The sequence below is a fragment of the Megalobrama amblycephala genome, linkage group LG7, assembly GCF_018812025.1.
Source record: "Megalobrama amblycephala isolate DHTTF-2021 linkage group LG7, ASM1881202v1, whole genome shotgun sequence".
Classification (NCBI taxonomy): domain Eukaryota; kingdom Metazoa; phylum Chordata; class Actinopteri; order Cypriniformes; family Xenocyprididae; genus Megalobrama; species Megalobrama amblycephala.
This window is the reverse complement of record NC_063050.1, coordinates 4,070,907-4,087,222: the sequence shown is the minus strand read 5'-3', so window position 1 is coordinate 4,087,222 and position 16,316 is coordinate 4,070,907. Positions and strand designations below refer to the sequence as shown.

Genomic DNA, 16,316 nt, shown 5'->3' with positions numbered 1-16,316 from the left:
CTTCATACATCAGAAAAAAAAAAAAAATTTAATAATTTTTGTGAATTAAATGTATATAATCAGGCAAATTATTTGTGAATGAACCCCTTCACATGATGAATGAAAAGACAAGTCTTGACTGGCAAATATTTGACATATTTCAACAGTTATTAGCCTACCTGTTTTGTCATATCTGCTCGTTTTCTTATTTGCCATGTTTTTCTGTTGTATTGCTCTCATGCCAGGAAAATAGATTCATTTTCATAATTTTATTTTGTCATCATTATTTAGTTTTAAGAAAGTCAATGGTTCTTATAAACTTTGGTTGTCGTGACAGTATAATTCTGCCACATTCTTGTGGCAGTGAATGTTTTGGGCGGGTTTTGCAGAGCTTTATTGGGCTGGAAATCGTCACAGAATCGTCAAATCTGGCAACACAACTGCTGGAAATACAGTCAGAACAGCAGCCAGAACAACATCTGTCTTGACATGAGCAGGAATACAGCAGAACGAAGTGGAAATGAATGTTCAGCTTGCTTGGAACAAATAACAGAGCTAGAGTTAACATTTATAAGAGCTTAAGACAGTCAGCAAGACATTTCTTGAGGAATTTCATACATCACGAACCTTCCAAAAATACTTCAAGACTTAAAGAGCAGCTATTTACTGTTTCCTAACATGGAGCTAAAGTGGACACTTCTTATGGGTGAGTAGCCTAGATGGTTTTACTCCGTTCACGTGTGTAGTAGTAAATATAGACTATGACGCACTGAAGCTGGAATAGTAGTCTAGTCAGACAACTGCTGGGAATGTGTCAGAGACAATAAAAACAGAGCTGTGCTTGTCTGTGTTAATCAAAGACTTCTTTAATATCCACGATTTATGTTAGAAATTTGAAACCAGAGACTTACGACGCAGTTATCTCAATCAGTTTCTTTCTTACACCAAAACGACCCAGAAATCGCCCAGGTGTGAGATTGACAATGACGAATTGATTATGAAATAATGCACAAAATAGCTTCTTTTATATGAATCCAGCACATGCTCGCGATCGCGAAGGTCTCTTTTCTTCTGTCCAACTTCAGTCCTGCTCTCGGGACTATCTTTAGATCACGACGGAGGCCAACTGGTGCAAATATGAAGGCTAGTCCTTTAAAGGAAAGAGTAGAGGAAAGAAAGAGTCTGTCTGTTGGGGAATATTATATAAGTTAGTTATTTATTTCTGCACATGACATGCGTCATCATCGATTATTTCAGAAAACAATTAGTCACAGAGGCTTAGACAGAGCTCGACTTGTAACGTTAATGGTTGTGCAGAAAGTTTGCAAATATGATAATTACAGGCTCAAGGTTAATTTTCTCTGCCTCGTATACAAGTAGAAAACAAAATATTTCTTCAAAGTGGAAACTATACTAAACTAACTACATGGTAGCCTATGCAGATGAAAACCTAAATTTAACAAGCATTAAAAATGCAGTAATATTCGGATGGGACTAAACTTTGCAATATATTACCGCTCTATCTATAACAGTTTAGCAACAAAATACGTTGCGAATATGGAAACATTTGGATTCGTGCCGAATAGCTACACGTGAGAACACGGCTGTTACTTTCACTTCAGCTTTGAATGAATGGTGGCTTGTTTAGCTCTTTATACACCTATTTTTATTCTTGTTCTGTTCCGAATACCGTTCAATAAAAAAAAAAAAAAAAAAAAAAAAAAAAAAAGTTTATTTATAGGTATTAATTCTGAATGTAATAATGCGACTTATACAGGTGACTTATCTGTTGTTGTTATTGTTGTTTATTCTCTCTCTCTCTCTCTCTCTCTCAAATAAATAAATAAAATATATACCATATATATATATATATATATATATATATATATATATATATATATATATACAAAATAATGTAATTTTCTAGAGGTTTTGACCAAATTTTTGTTGCTGCAGTCTTTTAAAGGTGCCCTAGAATCAAAAATTGAATTTATCTTGGCATAGTTGAATAACAAGAGTTCAGTACATGGAAATGACATACAGTGAGTCTCAAACGCCATTGTTTCCTCCTTCTTATGTAAATCTCATTTGTTTAAAAGACCTCTGAAGAACAGGTGAATCTCAACATAACACCGACTGTTACGTAACAGTCGGGATCATTAATATGTACGCCCCCAATATTTGCATATGCCAGCTCATGTTCAAGGCATTACACAAGGGCAGCCAGTATTAACGTCTGGATCTGTGCACAGCTGAATCATCAGACTAGGTAAGCAAGCAAGAACAACAGTGAAAAATGGCAGATAGAGCAATAATAACTGACATGATCCATGATATCATGATATTTTTAGTGATATTTGTAAATTGTCTTTATAAATGTTTCGTTAGCATGTTGCTAATGTACTGTTAAATGTGGTTAAAGTTACCATTGTTTCTTACTGTATTCACGGAGACAAGAGCCGTCGCTATTTTCATTTTTAAACACTTGCAGTCTGTATAATTCATAAACACAACTTCATTCTTTATAAATCTCTCCAACAGTGTGTAATGTTAGCTTTAGCCACGGAGCACAATCAAACTCATTCAGAATCAAATTTAAACATCCAAGTAAATACTATACTCACATGATCCGACGCATGCATGCAGCATGCATTACGAACATCTTGTAAAGATCCATTTGAGGGTTATATTAGCTGTGTGAACTTTGTAAATGCACTGTATTATAGTCAAGAGCTCGGGGGCCGGGGAGCACGAGATTTAAAGGGGCCGCAGCCTGAATCGGCGCATATTTAATGATGCCCCAAAATAGGCAGTTGAAAAAATTACTTTAAAAAAAATCTATGGGGTATTTTGAGCTGAAACGTCACAGATACATTCAGGGGACACCTTAGACTTATATTGCATCTTGTGAAAGAACGTTCTAGGGCACCTTTAAAAAACATTTAGTTAATTCAAATTATTTTTTCTTAAAATCTGTTTGGATGATTCAGTGATTCACTCATAAAGACTTCACATGTTTTATTATGAACAAATAGGTACAAATCTCTTGAATGAATTATTTAATGACAAATACATTTGTAAAGATGTAATTGATTCAATATTTGAAGCGGCAAGTTATTTTGCTTTATTTATATCATTACAATAGACATCAGTGTTTATATCCAAACTATAAACTTTTACTCCAGTACTTCTTTGATCATTTGAATTATTGTTACACAGAAATAATGATAGTCTGCTCTTAAAAAGACTGTTTCATACCTAAACATAACTGCTCTCTGTGGTTCAGCGGCAGTGCCAACGCAGATCTGAATGTTCGCACTTGTCGACGGTTTATTCAATCAATGTCATTTAGGGTGGTTGTCTCAAGATCGCAATCTTTTAATGATTAATGCATGTCTAGAATTAAAGGATGGTAAGTAGATATTCAAAAACGCTGTTTGACATTGTTGATATTTGAAATCAATCCAAACAAACTCACCCTTCTCTTCGCTTCCAAAACTCACACTCCATTCCTGCTCCGAGTCGGCCTCGAACACCTCATTCTCTAGCAATCACCAGTGTGCAGTGGTTTACCTGCACAACTATCTGACTATTTGAATTGGAATGCCATCTTCCGTCGAAATTCACTCCCAGGACTTTATCCCCCTGTTACCCCCCATTTCCAGGCCTGTGTATAGCTTGTAAATGGTTGTATATAGGCCTATGGGTCAATTTAAAAAGGAAAAAAATAAGGTTTATAATAAGGTTCATTTATAATTTCTATTACATCACTACTAGTAGCCTACTGTTACTACTAATAAAACTGATCTCTGGGGGCCCCAAAAGTGTGTGGGCCATTAGAATCGTCCTATATTCACATAAAAAAAAAAAAAAAAAAAAAAAAAAAAATTGAGATTTTATTAAAGCTGTTGTTAGATCAAAATAGATAGAATCAATAATAGGTAGAATATTTCTAGTCCCAGTTTCATCAGTTTAGAAACATTCTCAGATTTATTCAGGAAGAAGTGTCATATTTATAGACATAGGTCAAACAACAATCTCCAGGATGGCTTGAGCATCCAATCATACTACTTAAGAATCAAACCTTACCATGTATGGCATTTCAAGAAATATAATAACAAATAAGAAATGTATGTGCGTAAATGTGGCGTGTCTTCAACTTCTGGTCGTGTGTGAGAGTGTCAGTGTGTCCAAGGACTACTACGTCTTGTTTTGTCTAGGTAGGTACATGATGTGCACAATGGAAAAATCCCAAGACACAGAGAAAGTCAAAAAGTGAAGCCCAATAAATAAGAAATTATTTAACAGCTGTATTTTTTTCTTTCTCTTCCCAGGTCTCTTTCTGCCGTCATGTAGTGTTGGTAATTATGACCTTGTGGTTTTAATTAAAAAAAAGAACAGTTTGACTGTAATGAATATTTTAATGATTTTTACAACATTAGAGGGAATACGTGTATCTGTAATTGTAGTTTTTACCTTTATAATGACACGTTTCCTTCCTCATTCCACTCTTCCATCTGTCTGTTTTACAGATCTGGATGACTGGGAGTTTTTTCAAAGTGTGTGTGGTAATCATATTCAGTGTGTTACAGTTAATAAACATGGAAGTTACTACTGTACTGTGATCCAGGGTTTAAAATGAGCTTCCCAACAGGACAGTGAACAGGCTTTAGAGAGGACTGATGAGTCCACCTTCTACATTCAATTATTCATTTGGCAGACACTTTAATCCAGAATTACTTAAAAAACATTGTAAAGGCATTTGGCTTTGTGTGTAAGCTTAATTTTTAATTATATAGGACACTAAAACAGTAATGCATGCCATCTGCTCTCTTTTCCTCCTGTCGGATTATACAGAATATCCCGATAATGAATTTTCCGGCTCTGGTGATTTTGAGATTGAGAGCTCAGCTGGCTCTGTAGCAGAATATGAAGGTATCTTTTATTTTTCTGGCATATACATTTAATTTGACATATATTAAACAAAAGATATTGGGCTGTATAATTGATAATATCAATAATTATAATTAATAATATAATTGCTGCTATTAACTAATATAGAAAAGCTGCTGCTATAATACTGATGTCAACACCAATATCACATCAAAGTATATCTAATTATGTGTGTTAAAATTACATCAGTAAAAAAATGTTCTTTCATCCATCTTCTCTCTCTCACAGACATCGATGAGTGTGAAGATCCAGATGTTTGTGGCATAAATGCAGAATGCCACAATCATCCAGGCGGATACAGCTGCATATGTCACCAGGGTTACAGTAACTACGGCAACAACCAGTCAAAATGCATCAGTGAGTGTTATAGCAGAATCTTCTAGAATATTATAGAGCATCTTACAGAATCTTAATTACATAATCAGTGCACTGTAGTATATTTGTTTATTTTGATCTTTGCTGTTGTTGTGCACAGAAATGAACTGCGATCAGTTTAAACCTGAGCCTGATGCAGAACACACACCGAAAAAGGTAGAATGTGAACTTCTGCTTATTGTGGCTGTTATAATTATACTATACATTACTATACTATGTAAATTTTAAGACAAAACATTCTTAAATTAACATATTCTTATATTATTAATATTTGAAATGTATTCGCATCTCATTCTAGAGAGAAAACGTCTTTATGATGTTTTAACTTGATGAACGTTTGTGAGAAAATGTTCTGAGAACATCATTATGATGTTATTTGTGCCTTATGAATGTTCTATCTTGATGGGAAACATTCTTAGAAAAACATTCTTTGTTAGGAGAATGTTGTACTAACATTATCGTAGACTTTTAAAAAACATTCTAATCATGACAAGAAAACTGGACTTTTTTTTAGAAACAAATCACTGCAGTTGCAAATCACTGTTCTTTAGAACAAAAATGTGTTGATTTCTGTGTGTTGTCTTTTAGTTGAAGCATTTGATGTCACTGTTGAAGAACAGCTGTGAGACTCTGAATGATCCACAAGAAGAACATTTCACTGGCAAGATGTTACTGGAGGTTAAACACACCGCGTAATACATTCACACAGTAGTTTGTGTACATGCACTTTCACAGTGGCTGAATCAGTGTCTTTTCCACAGAACTTGTTCAATTCCACTGATGATCTGCTGTCGGATGGAAACATCGCTAGCGGAAAGATGTTGAGTCAGTTTCTGGACGCGGTGGAGAACAGCATGCGTCTGATCGGACCTCAGCTTAAAGAGCCTGTGACCAGGATGGAGACACACAACACCGGTGAGACACAAACATCATCTCAATGTGTTTAAAATATGAATACAATGAAAGAGATCCTGAGTACTGAAAGTGTTCTTCTGTATGATCATGTGAATCACAGTCGCTGAGGTTGCAGTCACACGGAGTCAGACTCCGCCCACTGGGAGTGTCACTCTGAGCACAGACTCCGCCCTCTTCAACACCAGCTGGGAGACAGTTGTAGGGAAATCATATCCAGGTACAATCACACTCTAGCACATACATTAGCATCAACACATTCATGACAAGATGTTGTCTTCCTTTAGGTTTTGCGTTTGTGGCGCTGGTCAGTTTTAAAAATCTGAACTCATCCAGTGATCAGTTCCACAAGATCAGCAGAGAGAGATCAGATGATAAAGAGAGAAAAATCACTTATCAACTCAACTCAAAGGTGGTGACAGTCGTTGTCAGTAATCCAGACACCAAACGTCTTTCTGAGCCAGTGACGCTCATCTTTACACACATGGAGGTGAAGATGTTAAACAGTTCAACAGTTACAAATAAATGTGTATACAACCAGGCTCCCTGAGAAGGGGAATGAGATACTGACTCTTGCTGTTGACGCTATAGGAAATGCCATCAGCGTGACCAGTGTCTGAAGCAGTGTAAACAAACACCAATAATCACTGGCAGGCATCGATCCATGACGTCAAATGCGAAGTGCCCGTTAGTATAAAATGTAGCCTGAGTACATGTCATCAACTGTTTTGTCTGAAGGAGGCGCACAGTGAAGTCCGAGGCATGGCAACGAGAGCCTCTTGTTCCCCTTGTGAGGGTATCTGGTTGCATACGTAACCTGAGATGTTCCCTTTCGAAGTGGAACTTCGGTGCTGTATCTTGGTATTGACGCTATGGGGAGCCAATACCCACTGTGCCATGCTGAAGAAATGCCTGCTTCACCAAGCTGTGAATATGCACAAACATAATGGGCATAGCAATAAATGACTCTACAGAACCCAGCCAGAGCCAAGAGTGCGTCAACCCTAAGGGTGCATCTTATGTGACTTGCAAAATGCTGTATAGTGGTCCCTAAGCCAATATCCCCAGGCATTAGGGGAAAACCCCCAAGCTTCTATGCTCCATAGCAAGGTAAGTCCTGGCTAGTGCAAATTTCCTCCCTCCCTTGCGGGACAGGCTTCAGCCCAAGGCCCCGATGCCCTCCACGAAGGCAGACCCCACATGGTGTGCAGGGCCCCCAGGCCTGCCGTGCCTCTGTATATTCACTGCCATGAGCTGCAAGGTGGTAAGCAGAGGACTTTTTTAATAACCTGCGCCCCCAAGATCAAAGCTGGTGCACTGCTTTAGCAGACACCTAGCCTGAACCTCAAGGTGCAAACAGCTGACTTTCATCCCACAAGAATAAAGTCAAGCGAGAGGGGAGATCCCTCACCACGGTTCATCACAGTGAGCGCATTCAGCTTCCTCGAGAGCTGAACATTCTCACCCGATTGGCAAGGTGGGAGCCTTCAAAGAGGATTCAGCTCTAGGGGAGAGATAGCTAGCTTAAGCTTTTCAACTGGGGGACCCTCACGTTTCGCTTGTCACACAGCCTCTCCACACACCAATAGTTTGACTGCATATGAGAGACTACACGAGCCAAATACAAATTCCTCCATTATTTTGACACCTCAATGTGGAGATCTAGAAGGAATAAAAAGTTCACAAACTTTTATGTGGGACAGTGGAGGAGGCGGATTAATAATAACACCTGCCTCAACTCCCTCTGCATCTAATTCCTCAGAATTAGACATGTGACATTGATCAGTCAGGCCAGAAGCGGCTTCCTGAACCGACATGAAAGCAACAGCGCTAGCAGGGAAAAGGGAAAAACTCCCTTCAGACTCCTCTCTATGCTATGCCTACAATCCCCACGATCGATCCTGCCCTGCTGCCTTGGCGGCCATGGGACCCATACTGCAGGACTCCTCAAGAGAGAGTCAAGCATGGATGGAGCTTCCCACAGTGAACACATCACAAAGAATACATTCAGAATACGTTCGGCTCTCGAGGTAGCCACTAGATTCTTATTTCTCAGGAGAAAATCAAGCAATGAGTGAGTGCATCCAGCTCCCTCTAAAGATTTGAACGCACTCCAACAGACTAATTGTACACATGCACACAAACAAGCGGCTACTAAAGACAAAAAAGCTGATGACGAGTAACTTGGGCTCCCTTTTATACTCACAGGCACTCCACGTGTGTCATCATGGACCAGTGATTATTGGCGTTTCTTTACACGCGCCTCAGACGCAGGTGACGCTGATGGCATTCCCCATAGGGTCCACACCAAGACGCAGTGTCAAAGTTCCACTTTGAAAGGGAACTACCACATAAATGTACATTCCCTGTTTAAAAATCCATTTTCAGCTGGATTCTACCTGGTGCTCCAGCTATTATACTATTTATTTGGCATTTTGTGTTTGCTTCCGACCTTTTATAGAACTTTTCAGGCAGGTGTTCACGTCTTCTTCTTACTTCTTCAGGAGAGGACGGAGTCTGGGAGCGCGGATTATTCCTGTGTGTTCTGGAATGAGACTGAGGGGGCGTGGTCTGGGCAGGGCTGTGAGAAGGCGTGGTCTAATGGCACTCATACAAGCTGTTCCTACTCTCACCTGAGTAGTTTCGCTCTGCTTATGGCCCTCTACCCTGTCCAGGTACATCTGTGACATATTTCAGATTTTAGACTAAATTATGATGATATTAACCCACCAGTCTCTGTCTGTTTTTCCTCTTCCTTTCCTCCAGGACACGTCTGAGTTGGTGTTGATCACACGTGTGGGTTTAGTTTTGTCTCTGGTCTGTTTATTTCTCTGTATCCTGACGTTCCGGTTTTGTCGCTCAATCCAAGGAACCCGAAATAGCATTCATCTTCACCTGAGTGTGTGCCTCTTCATCGCAGACCTCGTCTTCCTTTGCGGTATCTCCAGCACTCACAACAGGGTGTGTTTGAAAGAGGAAACTGTGTTTAGACACTTAAAAACTTGATGACTATTTAAATCTAGCGGGTTTGGTGTCTCGTGTTGCAAATCCAATGATGCTGATAGTGATGATTCTCTCTGACCAATTAGTGATCTGCAGTGTTTAAACTAAAAATAAGTACAAGGTACTAGGTAATACCCTCAGAAAGTGAGCTGTACGGAGCCATACCATGCAATAGAAAAGCGCCACAAGGTAACAAACTAGTGCCGGGAAACTGAGAACACAGGAGATTGAAAACTAATGAGTGCAAACTAAAAGCCCTAGGTGCAGACGGAGAGTAGATGGGACCTAGCAACTCCGAAGGCTTCGATGACCACGACGGATCTGCAGCCACGACCCCCCAAGGTGGAACCGGGGTACAGGAGGGCCGAGGCGGAACTGAAGTGACTGAGGGCAGAAGCAGAGCTGGAGAGAGGAGCCAGACAAAGCCTCAAGTGCAGTGGATGGCTTGTAGGTCCATGGCGCAGGATGTGCGACGTCCAACCGAGGTGGAGCTGGTGGTCCAAGGAAGCCCGGTGGAGCCATAGGGCCGATGATCCCTGGTAGAGCCGAGTGAGGGAGGAGCGGAGGTGGAGGAGTCAGGGCAACGGGCCAAGGTGGAGTAACATGACCAGCAATCGGAGACGAACTTGGGGGATCCACATTATCTGGGGTGAAGCTGGTGGCCATAAGACATAGGTTCTTATCTACACTGCAAAGCATCAGGGTAGAGACAAAGGCTGCAGTGAACCAGCGAAGAGAGGGCTGAAGGACTGGCTGGCTTGGTATGAACTGGTGGTGAAAAGAGTTTGTGGGTGGGCAGGGTGGGAAGTACTATCTCCGACTCCCAGTCAATCAGGCTTTCCTCTGAATTCAGCTCCACCAACACTCTCTCTTGCACAGATGTTGCCGGCTCACACATCTGGTCAGACGCACTGTGGGGCTTCAGCTCCGGGCGATGGTCAGCGGTGTCCTCATTACTCCCCGTCTGTGGAGGGCTCTGGCTTCTTATCTGTGATGCGGGGTGAAAGCTGGCTGGGCTCTGGGCTTGTCGCAATGACAGGTCTGTGGTCTCCCTGGCGTACATGTTCTCCACACACGGGAGAACCAGCTCTCCCCAGTTTCCTTGCTTAAAGGTGCTCTAAGCGATGTCACGTGTTTTTAGGCCAAAACATTTTTTGTTACATACAGCAAACATCTCCTCACTATCCACCAAACTGGTGCAGCCTGGACCACGAATCATAATAGAGCACCTTTAATATCTGATAAGTCCAATAAAAAATGATAGTTTGCTCAAATCCAGCAAATTGTCTCATCATCGAGAACAGTACGCTGGGCGAGCTGACAAAACTGAACAGAGTATTCAAAAAATTAAAGTCCTTTCCGGGCAAGAGCAGTGAAACTTACTCCATAATCCATATTTTGGGTCAGTTCTTCTGTTGCACTTCCAAGTGTGGTGTGGTCAGAAGGCAGGACAAAAAAATTAAAACAAATATATTTTTTAACAGAATGCAAATCTCAACCAAACTCAACAACCAAGGACAGAAACATAGGCATATAAGTAAATGAGTAACCAAGGTAATAAACTAGTGGCAGGAAACTGACAGAGAACTAAGGAGACAGGAAAGACAGGAGTGAAAATGAGACAAGTCCATGAAAATGAAACTAACTGAACATAATCATGACAGTCAACTAGCTGAAATAAAGTAAAATATTTTATTTCAGTTAATGTTTATTTAAAGTAATGAAAATATTTTTTCATGGTTTTAGTTAATAACTAATAAACCTGATTATAGTAACACAAAAAATGTGAAATGTTTATGTTGAGCAAACATGATCTGCTGTGTCTGTTTATCTCTCAGATAGCGTGTGCGATTGTGGCTGGCCTGCTTCATTACTTCTTCTTGTCTGCGTTCTGCTGGATGCTGCTGGAGGGGGTTCAGCTCTACCGGATGGTTGTGCTGGTGTTTCACACCACAATAAAACATCTGTACATGTACGCCGTGGGATACGGAGTCCCTCTCGTCATTGTCACCGTCTCTGCCATCACTTATCCTCAAGGATATGGCACTGATCAACAGTGAGTTTCTGAATCCAGTGTTGTTTCAAAGGGAATATGAAAGGAAAAGAGGGATGAATTTGTCTTTTGTGTGTGTGTGTGTGTGTGTGTGTGTTTGTAACCATGTGACTGATTTATCATCCTAACATGTCTGTTCCAGCTGTTGGCTCTCTCTTGATGGTTATTTCATCTTGAGTTTTTTCATACCCGTCTGCATCGTCATCATCCTCAACTGTTTTGTCTTCATCATCACTGTGTGGAAACTGGCAAAAAAATTCTCCAATCTCAATCCAGACCTCTCCAAACTCAAACAGATCAGGTGTGTGTATGTGTTATTTTACTGTCAGACATATACTATTATAGTTTTTATGAGCCAGTCATTAATTTTATCTCAGTGGTTTTGATGAATTATATTTTCTGTAGGAGTTTTACAGTGACCGCAGTGGCTCAGTTGTGTGTTCTCGGTGGGACGTGGGTTTTTGGCTTCTTCCTCTTCCAGAAGAAAGGGACTGAAGTCATGTTGTACCTCTTCACCATCTTCAACAGCCTACAGGGGGCGCTCATCTTCATCATGCACTGCCTGCTGTCCAAAACGGTACCTACACACGAAAACACAGGATGAATTAACTTGAACACACTGAATGTTTAGTAAAAATGGTTTGTTTTAGACTTTCAGTCACATTTTGCAGGATTTCAGTGGTTTTGCAGGATTTTCAGTGTTGTTCATTTCCATTTGTTTGTTTTTCAGGCCACAAAAGGAGAAATTTACAAAATGTCTTGCTCATGCTCATCTTGTGTTGCATGCTCTGTTAGGAAAGGCCTGATCTTCCTGATGTTATGTATTGCAAACCTGCATGATTGTGCCATCCTTGCAATGTGGTCTTTGAAGGTCAGCTGGTCATCAAAGATTACCCCAAGATTTCTGATTGAACTTGAAGGGATTATTGTTGATGAACTTAGCTGAATGGTGAAATTGTGCTGTACAGTCAGAGCGGCAGGGAAGACAAGAAGGTTGAGCTGTAGGGGATGTTCTTTCATCCATTCTGTCCTCCAGGCAGCCTGAGATCCGTGTAGCTGCCATTGGATCATCTAGTTGAAATGAAAAGTTGGGCTGTGTCCTCAGCATAGAAATGGTAGGACAAATCATGTGCCAGTGCCAGTGTGGAGAGATGTGTCAACGGTGTGTGCGAGTCCTGGTAAATGTTTAGGAGAGATGGCTTGTAAAAGGTGTGAGGGGATGAGGTCTAAAGGCCGGGTGGAGAGGAGAAGTTTATTTACTTCTGCTTCTGTGAGAGGAGAGAAGGAAAAGAGGAGAGCAGAGATTGATACATACTCAGGTCAGATGGATCTTTTGATTTGCGCCATTTTCTATGCTGCCCTGATTTGGGCCGACATTCACAGAGAACATCAGATAACCAGGGGTTGGAGGGAGTAGCACATGTTGTCCTGGAAGAGAGAGGACAGATGTTGTCTAGGCAAGAAGTTAAAGTGTCCTTGACACTATTCACATCCAGAACTTGGTAGGAGAGTGAAGAGAGGATGAGAAAAAAGACGAAAGAGCCATTGGCCTCCGATACACTCACTCCCCTAAACCTTACTCCCATCCGGGTCACGGCACCAATGTAACCCTTCCGGTCTTAACCACCCTGCTCCGAGCAGAATTTAAACCCGGGTCACCAACATGGGCACGCCAGCCATAGGAGGAAATTGGGGGGCGGGGGGTCAGGACCCCCCCCAATCTGAGGGTTGACCCCCTCCCCAAAAACTATCATTAAAAACCACACTGTGTATTATTCTTTTACCTCACCTACACACACAAGTCTAGTGGGAGAGAAACGGTGCTGTCAGGATCACTTTCACATAGTAGATGCAGCCCAAAGCATGTCGCTTATAAGTCTGCATGTTCAACGTGTTTCTGTGTGAACGAATGGCGTTGTTTTGTCTACTACACAAACTCAAAGACACATGACACTTACTGTGTTACATGAACTTAAGTCACTTCTGAGCTTCCTTCACCATTTAATTTGGAAAAACACGACAAACCTGGTGCCATGTGTTCCCCAGGTAAGCGACGCACACGCACCCGGCCATCCACATGGTGTAAAAGAAAACGTGATTCATCAGACCAGGCCACCTTCTTCCATTGCTCCGTGGTCCAGTTCTGATGCTCACGTGTCCACTGTTGGCTCTTTTGGCAGTGGACAGTGGTCAGCATGGGTCTGCAGCTCCATACGCAACAAACTGATGCACTGTGTATTCTGACACCTTTCTATCAGAACCAGCATTAACTTCTTGAGCAATTTGAGCTACAGTAGCTCATCTGTTGGATCAGACCACACGGGCCAGCCTTCAATGAGTCTTGTCCACCCATGACCCTGTCTCCAGTTCACCATTGTTTCTTACTTTTGATAGATACTGATCCCTGCAGACCAGGAACACCCCACAAGAGCTGCAGTTTTGGAGATGCTCTGATCCAGTCGTCTAGCCATCACAATTTGGTCCTTGTCAAACTCGCTCAAATCCTTGAGCTTTTAGGACAAAATGTCCCACTAACAAGTGCCGTGATGAAGAGATGATCAGTGTTATTCACTTCAGTGTCAGTGCTCATAATGTTATGTCTGATTGGTGCAGCAAGAGACCTTCTCTGTCCCAGACAAAACCTAAAATAATAAATAAAATAATTTAATAATTATGACTGCGTGGTGAACCTATGAACCAAACTCGTATTTAAACAACTATCCCTTTGTGTTGTTGTCCAGATAAATATGACAAAGGAAAACAGACATAAATTTTAGCTGTATTATTTGTGATCCCTTCAAAAATTGCTCTTGAGAATTTTTTTGTTAATGGCCCCCCCCCAACTGTTAGATGAAATTTACACCCCTGGCACCAGTGCACGATTCTAGTAAAATACACAGCGTGAGTGAATACAGCTGCACACACTTTTCTATTTAGCAAACCAAAAGCCTATAGCATGCAAATGACTCAAATTGAAACTACTGCGGGACAGTTTGCCACTTAAGCACAACTGATGTGAACAGCTGTACAAATAACAGAACACTTTTCATATTCTAATTACGAATAAATGCAATCAATATATAAATAAGAATACAAATATGAAAAGTTAACTAATTTTTACTTCCTATAGCAGCAAATAACATCTCAATCTCAATGACAGAAACATAAAACTGGGTGACTAATCACTTCTTATATACAAAAGCTTTATGTCAGCAACCCTGCTCCCTAAGATATCCGTATCAACACCAGTAATCAAAAAGATCCATATTCTGAGTGGATACAGTAGGGTTGGACCAGAAACAAGCTGTACATTTTTGTTTAGTCAAATAATTTTTAGCATTTATTTTGGCTGTTGTGTCGCCCCCTTCAGGTCAGGACGGAGTATTACAATTTGTTTGGCCGAATGTGCCCACAAAAGAAGAAAAGAGAATACAGTACCAGCCAGTCCAACAGCACTCAGGTACGTTAGTGCGTTTTTGGGGGTGTTTTAAAGCAGCTTTTGTGGCTTCAGCTTCATTTTTTCTTTGACTTTGACAGAAACCGCTGCGGAGTGACGGCAGCACAGCAGAGTCACAGATGTAAAGTCCTGATGGATGAACACAAGATTGCAGATGTATCTGTTACTGGAGATGGAGTTATAGGTCTGTCATGGGAAAAGCTAAAACGGATCACTCCATTAAATGGACAAAGTATTTAGGTTGCTTCTGTCTTCAGGTTACAATTGTTGTTTGTTTTGCAGGTGGAGGATCTTAGATTTTATACCATGCAAAGGGAGCTTTTTTAAAATATTAAATGTTTTATAGCATGGAGGGAGATCTTGAGATGATTATGTCACAAAAAAAAAAAAAAACAGTTAAAAAGTATTAAAATAATCCATCAGAAGTCTGAAAAAAGGGTTATAGACCATAAATGGTCTTATCAGGTTATAATGCATGATGTTAAAAATAAATTGTGTTGTCAGTGTACTAAAATTTCCTGAGTTTATTTTAAAATGTATTAAAATGTATTTTGTTAAAATCATTTTGTCCTGTTGTTATGCTGATGATCAAACCGTAAACCTGATTTTTAGTGCTCCATCTTTTTTCTATCCTGTTTTTATCTTATCTTTTTATCTGCCTCCACTATACAGGAATGTAAATACTGCAATGATCAACAGTTAACCTGAGTGAAAATATTATATTATATTATATTATATTATATTATATTATATTATATTATATTTTATTATATTATATTATATTGGTAAAGATTTACAGGTCATTGGTGAAAAGGACAAATTTGTCAACTTATTACGCTGTGGCATGACTCCCCCTTCAGGTCAGAGTGAGTATTGCAAAAAAAAGCTAACAGCAAAATCTGAGAAGAAACGACCACATTTTACAACAGTCAGTCCAGTAACAGTCAAGTAAATTATCATTTGCTAAAACAAAAAAAAAGCCTTAGTAAAAAGAAAAGTTAAGAAGAAAAGGGAATAAAATAACCCCTTCAAAGTGTCTGATTTGTTGCACGTTTTAGGCCTAAATGGGTCAAAATCACTATAAAGTGCCTTTGAGACTTCACAATTTCCAAAATAAAAAGTTGTGATTTTCCATTTAACTTCATATTTGTTGTTTTAAGGAGACATTAGGCTGTTAGAAATGCATGTTGGTCAAGCTCCAGCACTTTTTGTAAATTAACTGTAAGCAGACAATGCACGAGCAAACCATAAAATATGTCCACCCTGTCATGGACAAAACCAAAGTAGTTTAAATATATTTTCATTGCATAGTGATTATAAAATGTAGATTTTCAGTAAGATACTTGGTCCCTTTCTCAACAATAAATTTTAGTTAATCAGAAAAGTCTTTTGATAATAATGAAACTGCTGAAAAATATTTGTTTTATAGCATGGAGGGAGACAGGGACACGTGTAAAATGCTTAATATTATTATGAAAATAGAATATAAATGATAAAAAAATTCTTGTTTTATCAAATAACTTGAGGACAATAAGAACATTCAAAAAGTTTTTGAATTTTATGTCATTTACTCAGTTTTTACAC

The 16,316-nt window shown here is 39.9% G+C and overlaps 1 protein-coding gene across 6 annotated transcripts; it reads left to right on the top strand.

The window, feature by feature from the left end:
* Window positions 1-332: 332 nt before the first annotated feature.
* LOC125271099 (adhesion G protein-coupled receptor E5-like) lies at window positions 333-15,292 on the top strand. 6 transcript variants are annotated; one of them, XM_048195063.1, is made up of 16 exons: window positions 337-685; window positions 4,314-4,340; window positions 4,512-4,547; window positions 4,837-4,914; window positions 5,161-5,289; window positions 5,408-5,463; window positions 5,896-5,985; window positions 6,069-6,222; window positions 6,323-6,439; window positions 6,507-6,709; window positions 8,724-8,894; window positions 8,986-9,180; window positions 11,061-11,278; window positions 11,418-11,576; window positions 11,681-11,852; window positions 12,006-13,601. In XM_048195063.1, the coding sequence occupies exons 1-16, from the start codon at window positions 658-660 to the stop codon at window positions 12,219-12,221; spliced, it is 2,049 nt and encodes a 682-aa protein (XP_048051020.1). In that variant the 5' UTR covers window positions 337-657; the 3' UTR covers window positions 12,222-13,601. The 6 variants fall into 6 exon arrangements, with proteins under 6 accessions (XP_048051018.1, XP_048051017.1, XP_048051020.1 ...); XM_048195065.1 differs by having other exon boundaries at window positions 338-685; window positions 4,512-4,538; XM_048195062.1 differs by lacking the exon at window positions 12,006-13,601 and adding exons at window positions 14,646-14,735; window positions 14,813-15,292 and having other exon boundaries at window positions 343-685; window positions 4,314-4,547.
* The last annotated feature ends 1,024 nt before the right edge of the window (window positions 15,293-16,316 follow it).